The sequence below is a fragment of the Clytia hemisphaerica genome, unplaced genomic scaffold, assembly GCF_902728285.1.
Source record: "Clytia hemisphaerica strain Z4C2 unplaced genomic scaffold, Clytia hemisphaerica genome assembly, whole genome shotgun sequence".
In the NCBI taxonomy this organism is placed as follows: Eukaryota; Metazoa; Cnidaria; class Hydrozoa; order Leptothecata; family Clytiidae; genus Clytia; species Clytia hemisphaerica.
The window spans coordinates 60,842-74,774 of NW_027103778.1; the positions used below are offsets into that span (position 1 = coordinate 60,842).

Consider the following 13,933-nt stretch of genomic DNA (forward strand, 5'->3'; position numbering starts at 1 on the left):
CTAAGCGAAGGAGCAAAGTACATAAAGAGGCTTTTCCGTTCTAAAATTCTGCACAATATTCATCAAAGTTTCGTAAGCATTGTGCTAAATTGTGGTTTAAAGTCCATTTTCCCGTCTCAAAAAAACTCGCTTTGACCATTGTCAAAATCGACCACATCTACCACTGTTGGGATACACTCATTTTCAGTTATAGTAGATATTGATGAATGCAATAACTTGTTTTTTGAAAAATCCTGTGCTGGACGTGGGATTACTATTTTTTTGAGAAAATTTCAAAGGTTGAATCAATAAAGATAGGGGAATGAATGCCTTAAAAATACCTCACTCAATTTGTTGTTGAGTGTGTTCGATTAAAACTGGAAATAACTGATTTGCTAATAAATTTTCTATGGCCGGTCGAAACTATTATCCATAATTTTTGATTTTGGGGCTTTAAATTCTTTAATTGGATTCAATGAGCGATAATTCATTCCTCAGATGTTTTATATATTGGAGGTGTAAAGATATTCGTTCATTAAGTTCATTTGTTCGTTTTTTAAAGCACCAATTGAACGTCACACTTAATTCTAAAGGAATTCAACACGATATGTCGTCCATTCCAGATCTGATCTATTCACCAAGTATACTTTTTATACTAGTTTTCTCGAGATCAATTGGAAAGTTGAGTAAAGAGCTTAAGACTTTAAATCTAACTTTTCGTCATATTTTACATTTATGAAATGAAAACTTTGCTAGTCTAACGATAATAAAAACTGGCTCCCCTGAATCTAGCAAATTTGTGTCATCACAAGCGATTTGAAGTACAATTGAACTGTTCTTGAGACGTTCCGGAATGTTCTCGATGGTTCTCAACGTTCAGGGACGTTCTCAAAACGTTTAGAAGACATTCCAGAACGTTGCGCATAAATATTTAAGTAAATAAGAACTTTTGGTAAAGTTTTTGAACGTTCAGGAACCTTACGTTCCGGAATATTCTCTAGCGTCCCTAGAACGTTCAGAAACGTTCGAGAACATTCCGTATCGTTAGTTTTACTGGAACGTTCCATTTTATTTGTATTTAAAGTCGCTTGTGATGACACAATTTCCACTCTCCCTGATAACTCTTATTCGTTTACCATGGGTTCTTAAATCTAAGTAGTGTGTTTTTAAAACCATGTTCTGTTTAAAGGAATTGAATGCCTTTTTTGCAGGGGTAAATTGAAAATTTAATTTGAAAAAAATTTTTATTTGGACCAAAATTTTTTCTAACTTCTATTTTTTCCCCGGCTTATCTTTTACTGAAAAGGTATAATTTGAAATTGAATTTAATGAATAAGCGTTTTCATTTATTAGTAATTTCAATAGTTATTGATAAAAGAAAAAGCTTGTTTATTATTTTCCGTTATTCTCAAATGTACAGTGAAATAAATAGAATCACAAAGTAGTCAGGATAAATCGAAAAAATAAAGTAGTGTGGTTCTAAAACCGTTTTCTGTTTGAAGGAATGAAAGCTTTTCTTGCAGGGGTAAACTGAAAATGTAATTTGAAAATATTTTTTATTTGAAAAAATTATCAAAATTTTCCGGTTTATCTTTCACTGAAAATTAAAGTATAATTTGAAATAGAATTTAACGAATAAGCGTTTTCATTTATTAGTAATATCATTTGTTATTGATAAAAGAAAAAGCTTGTTTATTATTTTCTGTTATTCTCAAATACACAGTGAAATAAATAGAATCACAAAGTAATCACGAAAATTCGAAAAAAATGGAGAAAATATCGAGATATAAAGAACAAAGTTACAATTGCTACATGGTGTTTTTTTTTTCAATGCACATTCTCGAAAAACTTATTCACCTTCCAGAATACACTCTTGCCGGATAATTCTAAATTAGTCGATATAAATTCGACCCACCATTCCATTTATAATATTTGGATAGGTCGGAGTTGACCAAATCTTGTTATTATAAAACAACATTAAATAGTATTTTTTTAGCACTATTTGAGTTTGATTTTTGAGTGAAATAAAATGGATGAAATGTTCTCGTCCAGGCTTACAGCACATAGGATGTTGTATGAAGTCAAATTCAAAGATCTACTTTCCAAAAATATTACATTAAAGAAGGACTTTATTCACACCAATCATAATACATTTTCCCTTAAGTTCGATAAAGATCTGGAAGCTTGTGCAAGATTTTAGTAAACGACACATTGAAATTTCTGCTATTCTCCGGTTATCAATCCACAATTTAAATATCATAACTTTGAATGCTCAAATCTGATTTCCCCTGTATATGGTTAATCGCTGCACGAATTCAAAAACCAGGGTGGTCAATGATTTTGTTTCTCTTTTAGTCCAAGAAAAATGAGAGTGACTATGTATGGCTTGGTATTCGCATCAAAGGAATCGTCGTTTTAGAGGTATTCACCACTATTGGTCTCACTGTTTCCTAAAATAATGATTCTAAAAGAATTCAAAATCTAGATTTACCGAGTTGGTATTATATCAAAACGTTATAAACCTTGGCTGTAAAGAAAATTCTTGCTATCATTAATCTAAGCTTCAGTTTAATTTAGAGTGGTGTACTGTAATTGTTAATACAATTTATTATTTTCAGCCTAAAGGTCTTCAGCGTTCAACCATCCATGAGCAAACTTGGGATCTGATCAAAGAGTTCACTTTTGAGGTAAGTAATTGTTTCTTTATTAAGTAATAGAGCTTGATATAACCCAGGGCTTTAATTTTTTTTGGCAAATTTAGGCCAATTATTGCCTAAAAATAGGTTTTTGTGGACTTTGTTCAAAATTGCTTCATTAGTTTTTCTGATTTTTTGAATAAAGACAGGGCAAGGTTCTCTAAAAAGAGCATTTCTCGCGATTGGCTTTATATTTTTTTTCTGATTTTTTTCACAGTACAGCACAGTAATGTAAAATGGTGATTTTTATAATCTGATGGAGCCCGATTTTAAAAAGATAATTTTTTTAGCCAAATTTGGGCCATAAAGTCTTTTCTTTTCCGGAATTTTTTTCTTTTTGGCCGTAAAATCGGATTTTCTTATTTGGGGAATTCCATTTTGTCATTTTTAGATTGGCTTTGTATTTTTTCTGATTTTTTGGTTTGCATTTTCTTACTACTGTTGCCATTTTTTTCTATTTCTTATTACATTATCCTTCAGGTAGGTCCATTCAGCATGTAGCTTGTTTGTTTTGTAAGAGGGGAATTAATTATTTTATCCTATTTTTGTCGCTTCTCAGAAAAAGAAGTTCGTTTTGAAACCAAAGAAGCCGGATGAAGATCAAAAATTAGTTTTCTATACCAACCATTACAGAAAGTAAGTCAATATAAGTAAAGTAAGTCTGCGACCGCAGTCGGAGGTGACCCGAAGGCTCCTCTTTCGATAGCTATCTACCCGAAGGTAAGGGAGGGCGCCACTCTTGCTCCCTGGATTGCTCCACTTACCCTTGATCCTTCTCTTAATTGCTGAGCATCAAGCAGAGAGGCATCAAGTACCATTTTGGGAATCTTTGGTATGACCCGGCTGGGGGTTGAACCCACAACATTGCGAACCGTAGCCAGATGCTCTACCACTGCACTACGGTCGCTTATATATAAGTCAATATAACAAAGAAGCTATTCTTAAATTTGAGTCAAATCGTAACATAATTTCAACTCAGGATCTTCCTGCTACTGCTGATAACTGTTTGTCAGATTATGATGACATTTTGACTTGATTATTTTGTGTTTGTTTTTAGATCGAAGTATTTGTTCAAATTATGTCAATCATTCCACCGTTTCGAGTTGTTCAATTTTTCGACAAGAATGAATCAAGTCATCACGAGGCCAATTGTCCATAAAGGTTTCATTATTTGTTTATTTATTCATTACTTCACCGCACACTTTTATGAATTGCATTTTGGATCCAAATACAGTTTAATCCATATAATTCGAATTCTTTCAAATCGAAAAGTCGCACTATCACTAGATCCCATCTGACTTTTACTAACAACGCGCCTAACTCAAAGCTGAGTCGGCTGGGACATCCTGGTCCCTTGGACATTCAAAGTTTCGTCAGAAAAGATTGAAAGGCACGTGCTGTTCACTCTAAATCAATTTTCACTTGCAGTATAATGGAGAAAAAAAATTCCTCTCGCCATTTTGCATTGCTCCTTTAAATCAAATGTTTAACGGTATTTTCAGACAAAAATTCACCGACCTTTCAACATCATCCAACTTCAAAAGATACACTGAAAGAACAACGTAAAATTAATTTTATCCAATTGGAGAAACAAGCGAACGAATCTCTTGGTCTGGTCATCGTTGGTGGCGAAGGCTCCAAACGTTTGACACCAGGAATCTACATCAAACATATCAAACCTAACAGTGTTTGTAAACGCGATGGTAGATTAAATGAAGGTAAGTGAGTCTGACACTTTCGTTATCTTCCTTGCATTCTCATCTAGCACATTTTGTGTCGGCTTATTACAACCTTTAGGATAAATGGAGAAGAGTACAGTCAGGTCCCACAAATTTTAACCCTCTATTCGAATTTGTTGCATTCGGAACAAAAAATGTGTCTTTTTTAAGGGATTCTGTAATTCTATTTCGAAGCCAATTATATTCCTTGAAAATCAAATTAGAGAGATCATATTTTGATTCCTAAAGTACTAACATGCCCATGTTTTCATTCGCAATAAGATAACATATAAAACATTTCTTATATTTTCCATTTCACACCAGGAGACAGAATCATTTCAGTGAACGGCATCAGTCTTGAAGAATCAACACACGAACAAGCAGCTGAAATTCTGAAGAGGGCTGGTAACAAGTTAGACCTCGTGGTCTCTAAAACGCCAAATAATGTCAGCTTACTTGGTACGTAAAGAATTATAGTAATATTTCATGTGAAATTATTTTTAACGTGAAATTCCAGTCCGTTGGGTTGGTAGTTGATGAATGCAAGAGTTAAACACTATACAATACTTTTGATCTTAAATGTGCTTTAAATGAGTTTTGCATACCATGCTTAAAGAGCCTAATCTCAACCTTCGATGAAAATGTTTTTTTAATTAGGTCGATTAGATATCAATCAACCCGATAAATTTTTTCCCATTTCAGAGGTTAGAGCTTTAGTCTGTATAACGTCAGTTTTTTTGCCAGGCCTAACATTCAGGTCCCCTCTCAAAAAGTCTCAAAATTTCATTTATCTTCAAACCAATCAGTTGCGATTGCATCCCACGAAAGATGCTACAAATCCTAGAAGTCGGCCCCTTCTATTAACGTTACAGTTCTGTTAACTGCCTTTGGCCATTGAAGATTTTATGGATGTCTTTAATTTGTTTCTGTATACTGCTCACTGAAAAAAAAGTCAATTTCCAAAAGATTAAGTATAAAACTTGGGAAGAAGGTGAAAAAGATCATGGTTAAAAAGTGTGCTAAGGCTAAAAGTAGAATTTTAAGATTTTTTCAAGGTAAATTGAAAGAGTTATTTAGTTCTCTACCCCTTCTATCAATGTTGCATCTTTCTACGTTCAGAAAAATCAGGTCTGTCGCCAAGCATGGACAATTCTCAAGTGATAAGGTACAAGAATTGGGACTCAGTGTTAGGTGAAAACAATGAAGAATTGAAGAAGAAATTATCGGGAATCGACCTCGTGGATGATGACACTGAAAGTGAAGAACAATTCAGTGAACGCGCTATTGACGGTATGTTATGACCAAGCTATATCCCCCATTATTTGATAGGGTTTTTTTTTAAGTGGTACCCGCATAGAAGCCGCTGTAGTGTTAAAACTTTGCCTAACGACCATCGGAGCTACATTGTGTCCGAACGTAGTAGATCTAGCACTCTCCAATCAAAGTATTTTGCTTGGCTGGGATATGAGGGTGCATTGTCTTTTCTTCTCTTTGGGAAAATGAAAATCTGTGATATCTAGGCCAAAATAAAACAAAAACATATGTCACTGTTGATATTCATTAAGTTTATAGTTGATAATCAGTCACATCCTCCGCCCGGAAAAACACTCCAGCCTCTGATTTTTGGGTTTTCGGCAGTTCAACCCTAGCAGATTCTTAAGTCATCGACCGATTTTTTCAAACAAAATGTATGACCCCCTTTCTGGAGAAACAATAGCGAGTTTATGTATTCGAAATAAATCGAGGGGGACGGTATAAAGCAAAGTCACCGTCCACTTTGCTCGACAACGATAAAAAAAACAAAATACCGTCGTCTGTTTAGGTGAGCAAAGGCGATATAGAGCCGTACATCAACTATTGATTTTGTTTTGTATCATCTCACTTACCGTCGCCCTCGATATCCTCCGATACATAAACTCGGTAATATATATCATCGTAAAATGAGCACGTGTTTCTCTAGAGTCATGATGTAGTACTGCTTACAATGTTTCCGTATGATAATAAATTTCTAAATAACGTTCTCATTCAGACGAATTTCCATCTCTGCGAAGTATAAAAAGAGGCTTTTCAAAAGCAAAATTCAGCAAAATATTGAAAAATTGGGCTAAACTTCACTGTTGATTCCATTTTCCCTCTCAGACGAAAAACTATGCTTTGACCACTACTTGTTACGCTCTTGTTGTAGTACCGGTAACAGGTAGCAGAGACGACCAACTTGAAGTACAACAGACCTCTTACCAACAACCGTCATCGGAATATGACGATCCTGCGCAGCTTGAACGAACTATGGATGACATTGCGCATGATCTAGCCATGGATGCTATCCAAGAAAGAATCCAAGGTGAGTAATGGAATGAAGCTTTAGAGCTTTTAAGATTTTTGACGTTGTTGAAACTGATTCTTTCGTCGATTTAGGCGACGGTTAAAGTCAATCTTAACATTCATTTTACATAGATTTCAGACCCCCTCCCATTCTAATGCTGTCATATTGGCTTTGATATATAAGCTTTTCTATACGAGACCAAGGGAAATCGTTTATAAAAGCTCTCAATCATAATTCACAGCTCGTGTATCTATTATACATACACAAGAGGCAGAGTAAAGTAAGATGTAAGTATTCCAGAAAAGTAACAATTAACGTATTACCATTAATCCATCCATCTTAGATGTAGAGGATGGCAAGAGAGACTCTACAACAGCCTCGACCAAGTCTCAAAGTCTGAAACAATCCACAAGTGACAAAAACGAAGACAGATCCCACGTCAACTCTACCTTTCCTGCTCACTCTTCCGCCCAGCATAGCCCACCCCAAGGAGAAGAGATCACGCCCCGTGCGAATGTTGTGGTTAATGATGTGGAAATAAGTCAAGGAGACGGTGAGGAAATTTTCTTAAATTCATAATCATAACTCGGGCTTACTTTTTAAGAATCCTTTGCTCAATATGCTTTTGCGACAGTTGAGGTTACAAATAGATTTGAAGATCTGAAGGTGTATTAGTTTATTTTCTATCTACGATTTTTACAACTTTCAAAATGTTTCAATCCTGTCAAGGATACAAATAAAGAAGTGCCTCTGTATTCATTCTCCGACAATCTTATTTATTCATTTGAATTATTTATGATTTCTCTAGACGATTTCTCGTTCATGACTGAGTCGGACTTAGACGAGGAGAAGCCGTCATCCAACCTCAAACGTTTTGGAGCGTTCCAAGCTCTTGATAGACTAGATGCAGATGAACCCTCTTCTTCATGTGCTCACGAAGAGGACGACGAGCGATCGCTTGTTAATCGAACGTTGGATCAAACACTAGACGAAGTTGAAGTTGAGATTGAAAAGATAAATGGATCGTTTGGATTTAGTGTCCAGGTACCATTAAATGTCAAATTCTTTAACCCCTACACGCTTCAACCACTCTCTTTACTCTTGCTAGGGTGAATTTGTCAATGGGTCCTGTCGTGTATTGGAAATCTTGGGCGATGGAGTAAAATATTGTAAAACAATGTTTGCAATTTTTAATTGACAGTTTTAGAATCGAGGTCTGAAACGCTATGAAAAACATACTGAACTTTCAAAAATGATTGAATTGAATACTGAAAATAAAAAAGTGCGCGTTACGTTTTGTTCTTTTTGAGAAAAGATAGTCTTTCTTCTAAAATTAAATAATGCAGTTCATCAATTAGAAAGCCAAAATTTCCTGGTACAGCCTTTTGCAAAATCCGTAATTCGGATATGAGTTGTAACTTCAAGTGACTCAATTTTAAGTCTGGTCATGTTAGTAAGAACATTCCAACTAGAAATTAAACTTTTCATTAAGCTTATTTAGCATTTCATGTACTTAGTAACATTTTCTAATACAATGTATACGCAGTGATCTGTATTGACATTATCCATTTAACTTTATATTTATTTATTAGTAGAATGTTAGTTAGAATGTTAGTTTATATACACTTTTCCTTATTCTACTTTAAGGGTGGTAAAGAAAGTAACCTGCCACTTGGTAGCATTTATGTCAAACAGGTGTACCCGAACGGTGCAGCCGCGCGAACGAAGCGAATTCGAGATGGTGACCGTTTGTTGGCTGTCAATGGAACGTCCCTGGAGAATATCAAACACCAAGAGGTATGCATCTAATACAAACTTTCATCCTCCATCTTGCTATACATTTTTCTGTGTGTCAACTGGCTTTAAACGGTGTTTTTTTTAATGTTTTGAATCCTATTTTGAATCTACGGATTTATATTTTTTTAACGAAATTCTTTTCATATTTTCGTTTCAATTTTTGGAAGAGTGAAAGAAATTTGATTAACGATGGCACAAAATATAATTTAGCCAATTCTGAAAGTTTGAATTTATAAACCTTAATATTTATAACCTAATCGCAAATCAAGACTTTTCTTATGTCCCTATCTCTTTAGGCTGTAACCCTTCTAAAAGAGGCACCTAACAAGTCCGTAATCACTTTTGACCGGGGCATTGAACTACCGGACGAGCCTCAAAAAGAACCGGAACAGCCCGTAAATGAAGAAATCGAGAGATTACGTAAAGATGAAAAAGTTTTCGAAGTGAACGTGGAGAAACGTGAAAACGGACTTGGTTTGAGTCTGGCAGGTGGCAAGGATTCAGATATCTGCTACGGTGGTAAGTGAATTTTAATCACCAAATAACGTCAACTTTTTAGAAAAAAAGTTGTTTGTCATCTGATATTACATTGGCGGGTTGACGACTGCCTACGTTAAAACTCTAATGAACAATGGAATCTCTATATCGGTTGCTAGACCCATAGTGTTTTTTTTTTCAGAAAATGGGAAAAGGGTTTTTTTCTTTGTATATAGGGACGAGATAACATGAATAGAAGCAGTCAGTATTATGTTATGAGCTAAAAATTGAAAGAAAAAAATTCAAGGGGGGGGGATTATTTTAAAAACCTTAGGGAGGGGAACTAAAAGGGGGGGGGCAGAGGGATTTTTTTTCAATTTTCAAGGGAGAGGAACCAACCTACTAGGACACTATGTAGATCAATGTACGATTAGCAGCCACTCTAAACTAAATCTACACTGTTAGGCCTTTTTCCTGAGTTCGTAATGCTAGCCTCAAATGCTTTAAGCGTGAGCGTTATTTATCATCTTACGTTTACAGAGAAAATTATGATTCGTAAGCTTTTCCCTGGGTATGCATTGCACGAATGTGGTCGTTTTCTGGTTGGTGACGTCATTCTTGCCATCAATGATCAAGTAATGGAAGGGTTGACTTATCAAGAAGCAATTGCTGTCATTAGAACCTCACCAAAGGTTTGAAACGTTTGTTTGTCTGTTGTTGTTAGTAGAGCCTCCATCAATTTGCATTCGGGCCGTATTTTATAACCAGTTTCTCATGAACACCATCCCTGGCCATCCAGATGTTGCCATCAAGTTTTTCCCTCTTCTTGCTTGGCGAAGCATTTAGAGGGGCGTGTAAATAGTTACCCCTTTTTACTTACTTTTAAGATCGGGAAACATGATTTTAGTTTTCCAATAGCACTGTTTTTCATAATTATAAATTAACTGTGTTAAATAAAGAAATAGTTAATGCTCATCTCCTTGCGCCATCAGATGGTGACGATCATAGCCAAGAGACCACAACGTGATGAAATACCTTCAGAACTCTTCGAAACGTCAAGACCTGTATCTCCGGAGAAATTGTTGAAAGATTCAAAACTATTACAAAGTAAGAATTAGTGTTTAATGTCCTTCCGTCATTTCTGTCTCGGTGAAGTTTATTTTAGAGGCTGTTCTGTATCAAAATGCTTCATAATTCACCAAAAATATGTGTCAAGTTAACTGTGTAAAATCCATTTTCCTTCTCTTTGTACTTACTTCTTATTTTTGTATACCTATCCAACAATGTAGATGGAGTTTGCTCGAAGAGGATTGGATTCTCTTAGGCTATATAAACAGTTTCATGGTCGAGGTTAAACTCGAACCTAAGATATTATTCACAATCTTTATATTATTCATTCACTTAGCAACTTGCGGGACCTTGGGTAAACCTATGATCTTTATAATGTATCTTTTTCAATACTTAAATTGTAGTTACAGAGAGTCTTTTGCAACATTTTGTAAGCTGAAGAGATCCTGAGAGATCATCAATTTAGCTGAACTATAAAAAAATGAGATCATGAATCATAGTGCTCGCCTTATACAGTGGAGTCTCGATGACTCGGTCACGCACGGGGAATAGAAATTTGTTCGAATTATGGAAAATTAGAGATTTGTTTATGAGGCACATTTGTTTATGGACATTCCGCTGTTAAGTTTCTTTGATTCATTCAAATTTCTTCCACTAACAGTATCAGGACGTTCTGCTTCTCGTGAGGGACATCGTTTAGCAAAAGAATTATTACAATCACTTCACGATGTTGACGAGACCTCCATCGATATTCCCTTGTCATCAATAATCGCGCACAGTCAGTTGGACGATATTGAGGGTGGTTTCTCGGATGAAGATGTCGGCGACGAAAACTTTCCCGAAGACGACGATGATGATGACGCTGTCTCTTTTAGTAAAGGTAAAGATATTTTCAGTTTTCTAGATATTACGTTACTTCTGGTTTTCCAAATCAACATGTTTGCGTAAAAAAAAAACACAAAAAAACTCGTCAAATCTTGAATGAAGGACAAACATTTGCCTCCTAAAGCATTTTTCGCATATACATAAAATCTTAATTTTTTTGGAATTTTAAGGAATGTTGAACTTCCCTAATCTTGGATGTGTTCTAAGGCCTTATATAAAGCTTGCTCTCAGAAAAAGTCCCCCCCCTCAAACTAGTAAAGCTACTTCCATAGAAGATAGACTCTTCATTCGGTACTTTTTTCTTAAATGGGTTGAAAAAGCCTTGCAAGTGACTCTTGGTGACTCTTTCCGTATAATATAACATAGCAATAAGTAGAGATTTATCGATTTAATTTTTTTTTTGAATTTCAGATCATTCTAAGATCAGTAAGAATTCCGAGAAGAACGTACAAGGGGATTCAACAGATAAACAGAATGAGATATCCATAGGTGTTGAATCCTCCAAAATATCATCATCAGTGGATTACACGGAGAAAAGCAAATGGAGCAATGGAGAAGATGAAAACACAGAAGCGCAAGGCGAGTCGGAAGAAGAAGAAGTTGTGGAAAGAGATTTCAACTGTAAAGAAGTCAAAGCAGTATCGAAATTTGATTGGAGTGATCTTGAGGATAGTAATGCAGAAGATGACGAGAGAGATTCTCCTTATGGACAAAGTAAGAACCAAAAATTCGTTTTCTAACTAAAAATAGCACTTTATTTATTCATCTAATACCTCAAGTGGATTTATTTTGGCGGGGATTAAATTTGGAGAAATTTAACAAAAAGAATATTATGTGAAAAATCCCAACTTTTTAGCATATTTTGTAGTAATGTTCAACCATTTCAATGTCTCAAAATTTCTAATTCGCCAAAATAAACCCCTGCCAAATGTTACGAATTTGATCCATCGCCAAATTAAATCCACGCCAAAATGGATACAGTTAAGGTAATAAATTATAATTTCACTTACTAACGCACAACTTTTCATGCTATCACTTTGCAAAGAAACTATTTCGCTATGTAACCTTACATATCGCCTAATATTTAATTCTAAACTTCAGATTATGGAGGAGACACTTATACAATGGATAGTTTGAACATTCAGGATGATATGGAAGAATCGACACATTCTATCATCGGTAAACCGAGGAGACGTCCAGTGCAAAAACAAAATCCTGTAGAAGAAGTTACCATAGAGATGAAAGCGAAACAACAAGATTTTAAGACAAATGATGAAAAGCAAGTACAAGAATCTAAGTTCATTACAACACCTGGAGATGAAAAAGGGGAAGAACCAGAATCCACAAAACCAAAAGTGCCAGCCACCAGAACAGAGAAAATTGAACAGTTTTCAATCGATTCAAAGGACACCAAACAGAAAGAACAACAACCCAGGGCACAACAAATTGAGGAATCACCAATGACCTCCACAATTATTCCACAACAAGAAACACAATTCATGGCATCTCCTCGAAGACAACCATCGCCAGCTCTATATCCACCAAGCTCTCCTGGTGCACTAAAGAATCTGAACGCAAACAGTCACCAACAGCCACCAGCACTTCATAGACAATATTCTTCACCCTCTAAAACATCTTCAACGGTGAGTACCCGAAGGGGAATTATTTTATATTAGAGCCGATTACAGCATAAAGACTCCAACTGCTCAAACACCATGGATCATTTTATTTACATTCTTCAGTATTGATATTGCTAAAAACTAATCGATTTATTGCGAATGATTAAAACGCATTTACACTTGCATTGTATGGTCTTATCATAATAAGCTTTTGTGAACCAGCATGCAATTTTTCATTAATACGGTATACGATATCTTATGCTTCTGACATCCACTAACAGATTTGTGCTCCCTATACCACTAGCGGTTTTGTAGAGGTCTGTGTTTTAGAATAATACCGAGTTTATGTATCAGAGGACATCGAGGGCGACGGTAAGTGAAGTCGATACAAAACAAAGTCGATAGTTGATGTACGGCTCTATTTCGCCTTTGCTCACCTAAACAGACGACGTTATTTTGGTGTTTTTACCGTCGTCGAGCAAAGTAGACGGTGATTTTGGAGGCATGTCAACTTTGCTTTATACCGCCCCCCCCTCGATTTATCTCGAATACATAAACTCGCTAATACCACCTATAGTTTCTCAATTGTCTTCTTTTTCATTAAATTACATGCCACTTTGTTCCCATTTTCAGGGTGAGATCATCTCAATTCAACTTGAGAAAGGCTCCAAAGGTCTTGGCATCACCCTGGCCACCGATGAGGCAATCGATGATGATTCTTTTGTTTACATCAAACGTTTGGTACCTGGCAGCGTGGCCGATCTCAATGGCCTACTGAAACCTGGTGACCGTATCATTACAGTGAGTTGAGCCTATATTGTTTTTAAAACTTGCTTGTATGCTTGACTAATTTGCGTACCCACACTCAAAATAGGCTCAGAATGCATTGCTCTTTCGAATAGGGGGGGTTATGGTTTGCGGAGGAGCGGAATCGGCCCTTTTTTCGGACGGAGTGGGGAAATCATGCGAAAATTTAGACGGAATTACGGAAACTGGGTTCTCCGACGGAGACGGAAAATTAGACAATTCTAGTGCGGAAAACGAAATTTAGCAAAAAGTTTTGCGGAATTTCGGAATTGGCAAAAAATATTCAAAATTGGCGGAATTTTTGACAAAAATCTTGAATCTCAAAGGAATTTCGGTTCATTTTTGGACGGTTTGACGGAAATTGAAGAAAAAATTGGCGGAATTGCGGAATCGGGTACCCCCTGAACCCCCTCCCCCGAATAGGCAAAAACATCCCCCTTGAAATTTGTGGTCAAGTGTCCTAGTGAATGACCTCTTATTAATGTAGAAGGTCCTCTTAATTATTCTTTCGTCGTTGATTCTTTTTAAAGGTTCTCCTATTTTCTGTTACAAGTTTTCCTGATA

The 13,933-nt window shown here is 35.9% G+C and overlaps 1 protein-coding gene across 2 annotated transcripts in view; it reads left to right on the plus strand.

The window, feature by feature from the left end:
* LOC136806169 (tyrosine-protein phosphatase non-receptor type 13-like) overlaps positions 1-13,933 on the plus strand; it is a 35,067-nt gene that overhangs the window by 8,102 nt on the left and 13,032 nt on the right. For both annotated transcript variants that reach the window (XR_010846527.1, XM_067062731.1), the window contains exons 17-34: positions 2,335-2,400; positions 2,598-2,666; positions 3,235-3,311; positions 3,733-3,836; positions 4,178-4,393; positions 4,718-4,852; positions 5,513-5,683; positions 6,579-6,734; positions 7,060-7,269; positions 7,525-7,760; positions 8,364-8,513; positions 8,810-9,032; positions 9,531-9,682; positions 9,983-10,097; positions 10,720-10,938; positions 11,355-11,657; positions 12,045-12,586; positions 13,196-13,363. Coding sequence is in view for 1 of the 2 variants with exons in the window: in XM_067062731.1 (XP_066918832.1) it covers positions 2,335-2,400; positions 2,598-2,666; positions 3,235-3,311; positions 3,733-3,836; positions 4,178-4,393; positions 4,718-4,852; positions 5,513-5,683; positions 6,579-6,734; positions 7,060-7,269; positions 7,525-7,760; positions 8,364-8,513; positions 8,810-9,032; positions 9,531-9,682; positions 9,983-10,097; positions 10,720-10,938; positions 11,355-11,657; positions 12,045-12,586; positions 13,196-13,363 (3,312 nt within the window). In the remaining variant the exon portion in view is untranslated. The remainder of the gene's footprint in view (positions 1-2,334; positions 2,401-2,597; positions 2,667-3,234; positions 3,312-3,732; positions 3,837-4,177; positions 4,394-4,717; positions 4,853-5,512; positions 5,684-6,578; positions 6,735-7,059; positions 7,270-7,524; positions 7,761-8,363; positions 8,514-8,809; positions 9,033-9,530; positions 9,683-9,982; positions 10,098-10,719; positions 10,939-11,354; positions 11,658-12,044; positions 12,587-13,195; positions 13,364-13,933) is intronic.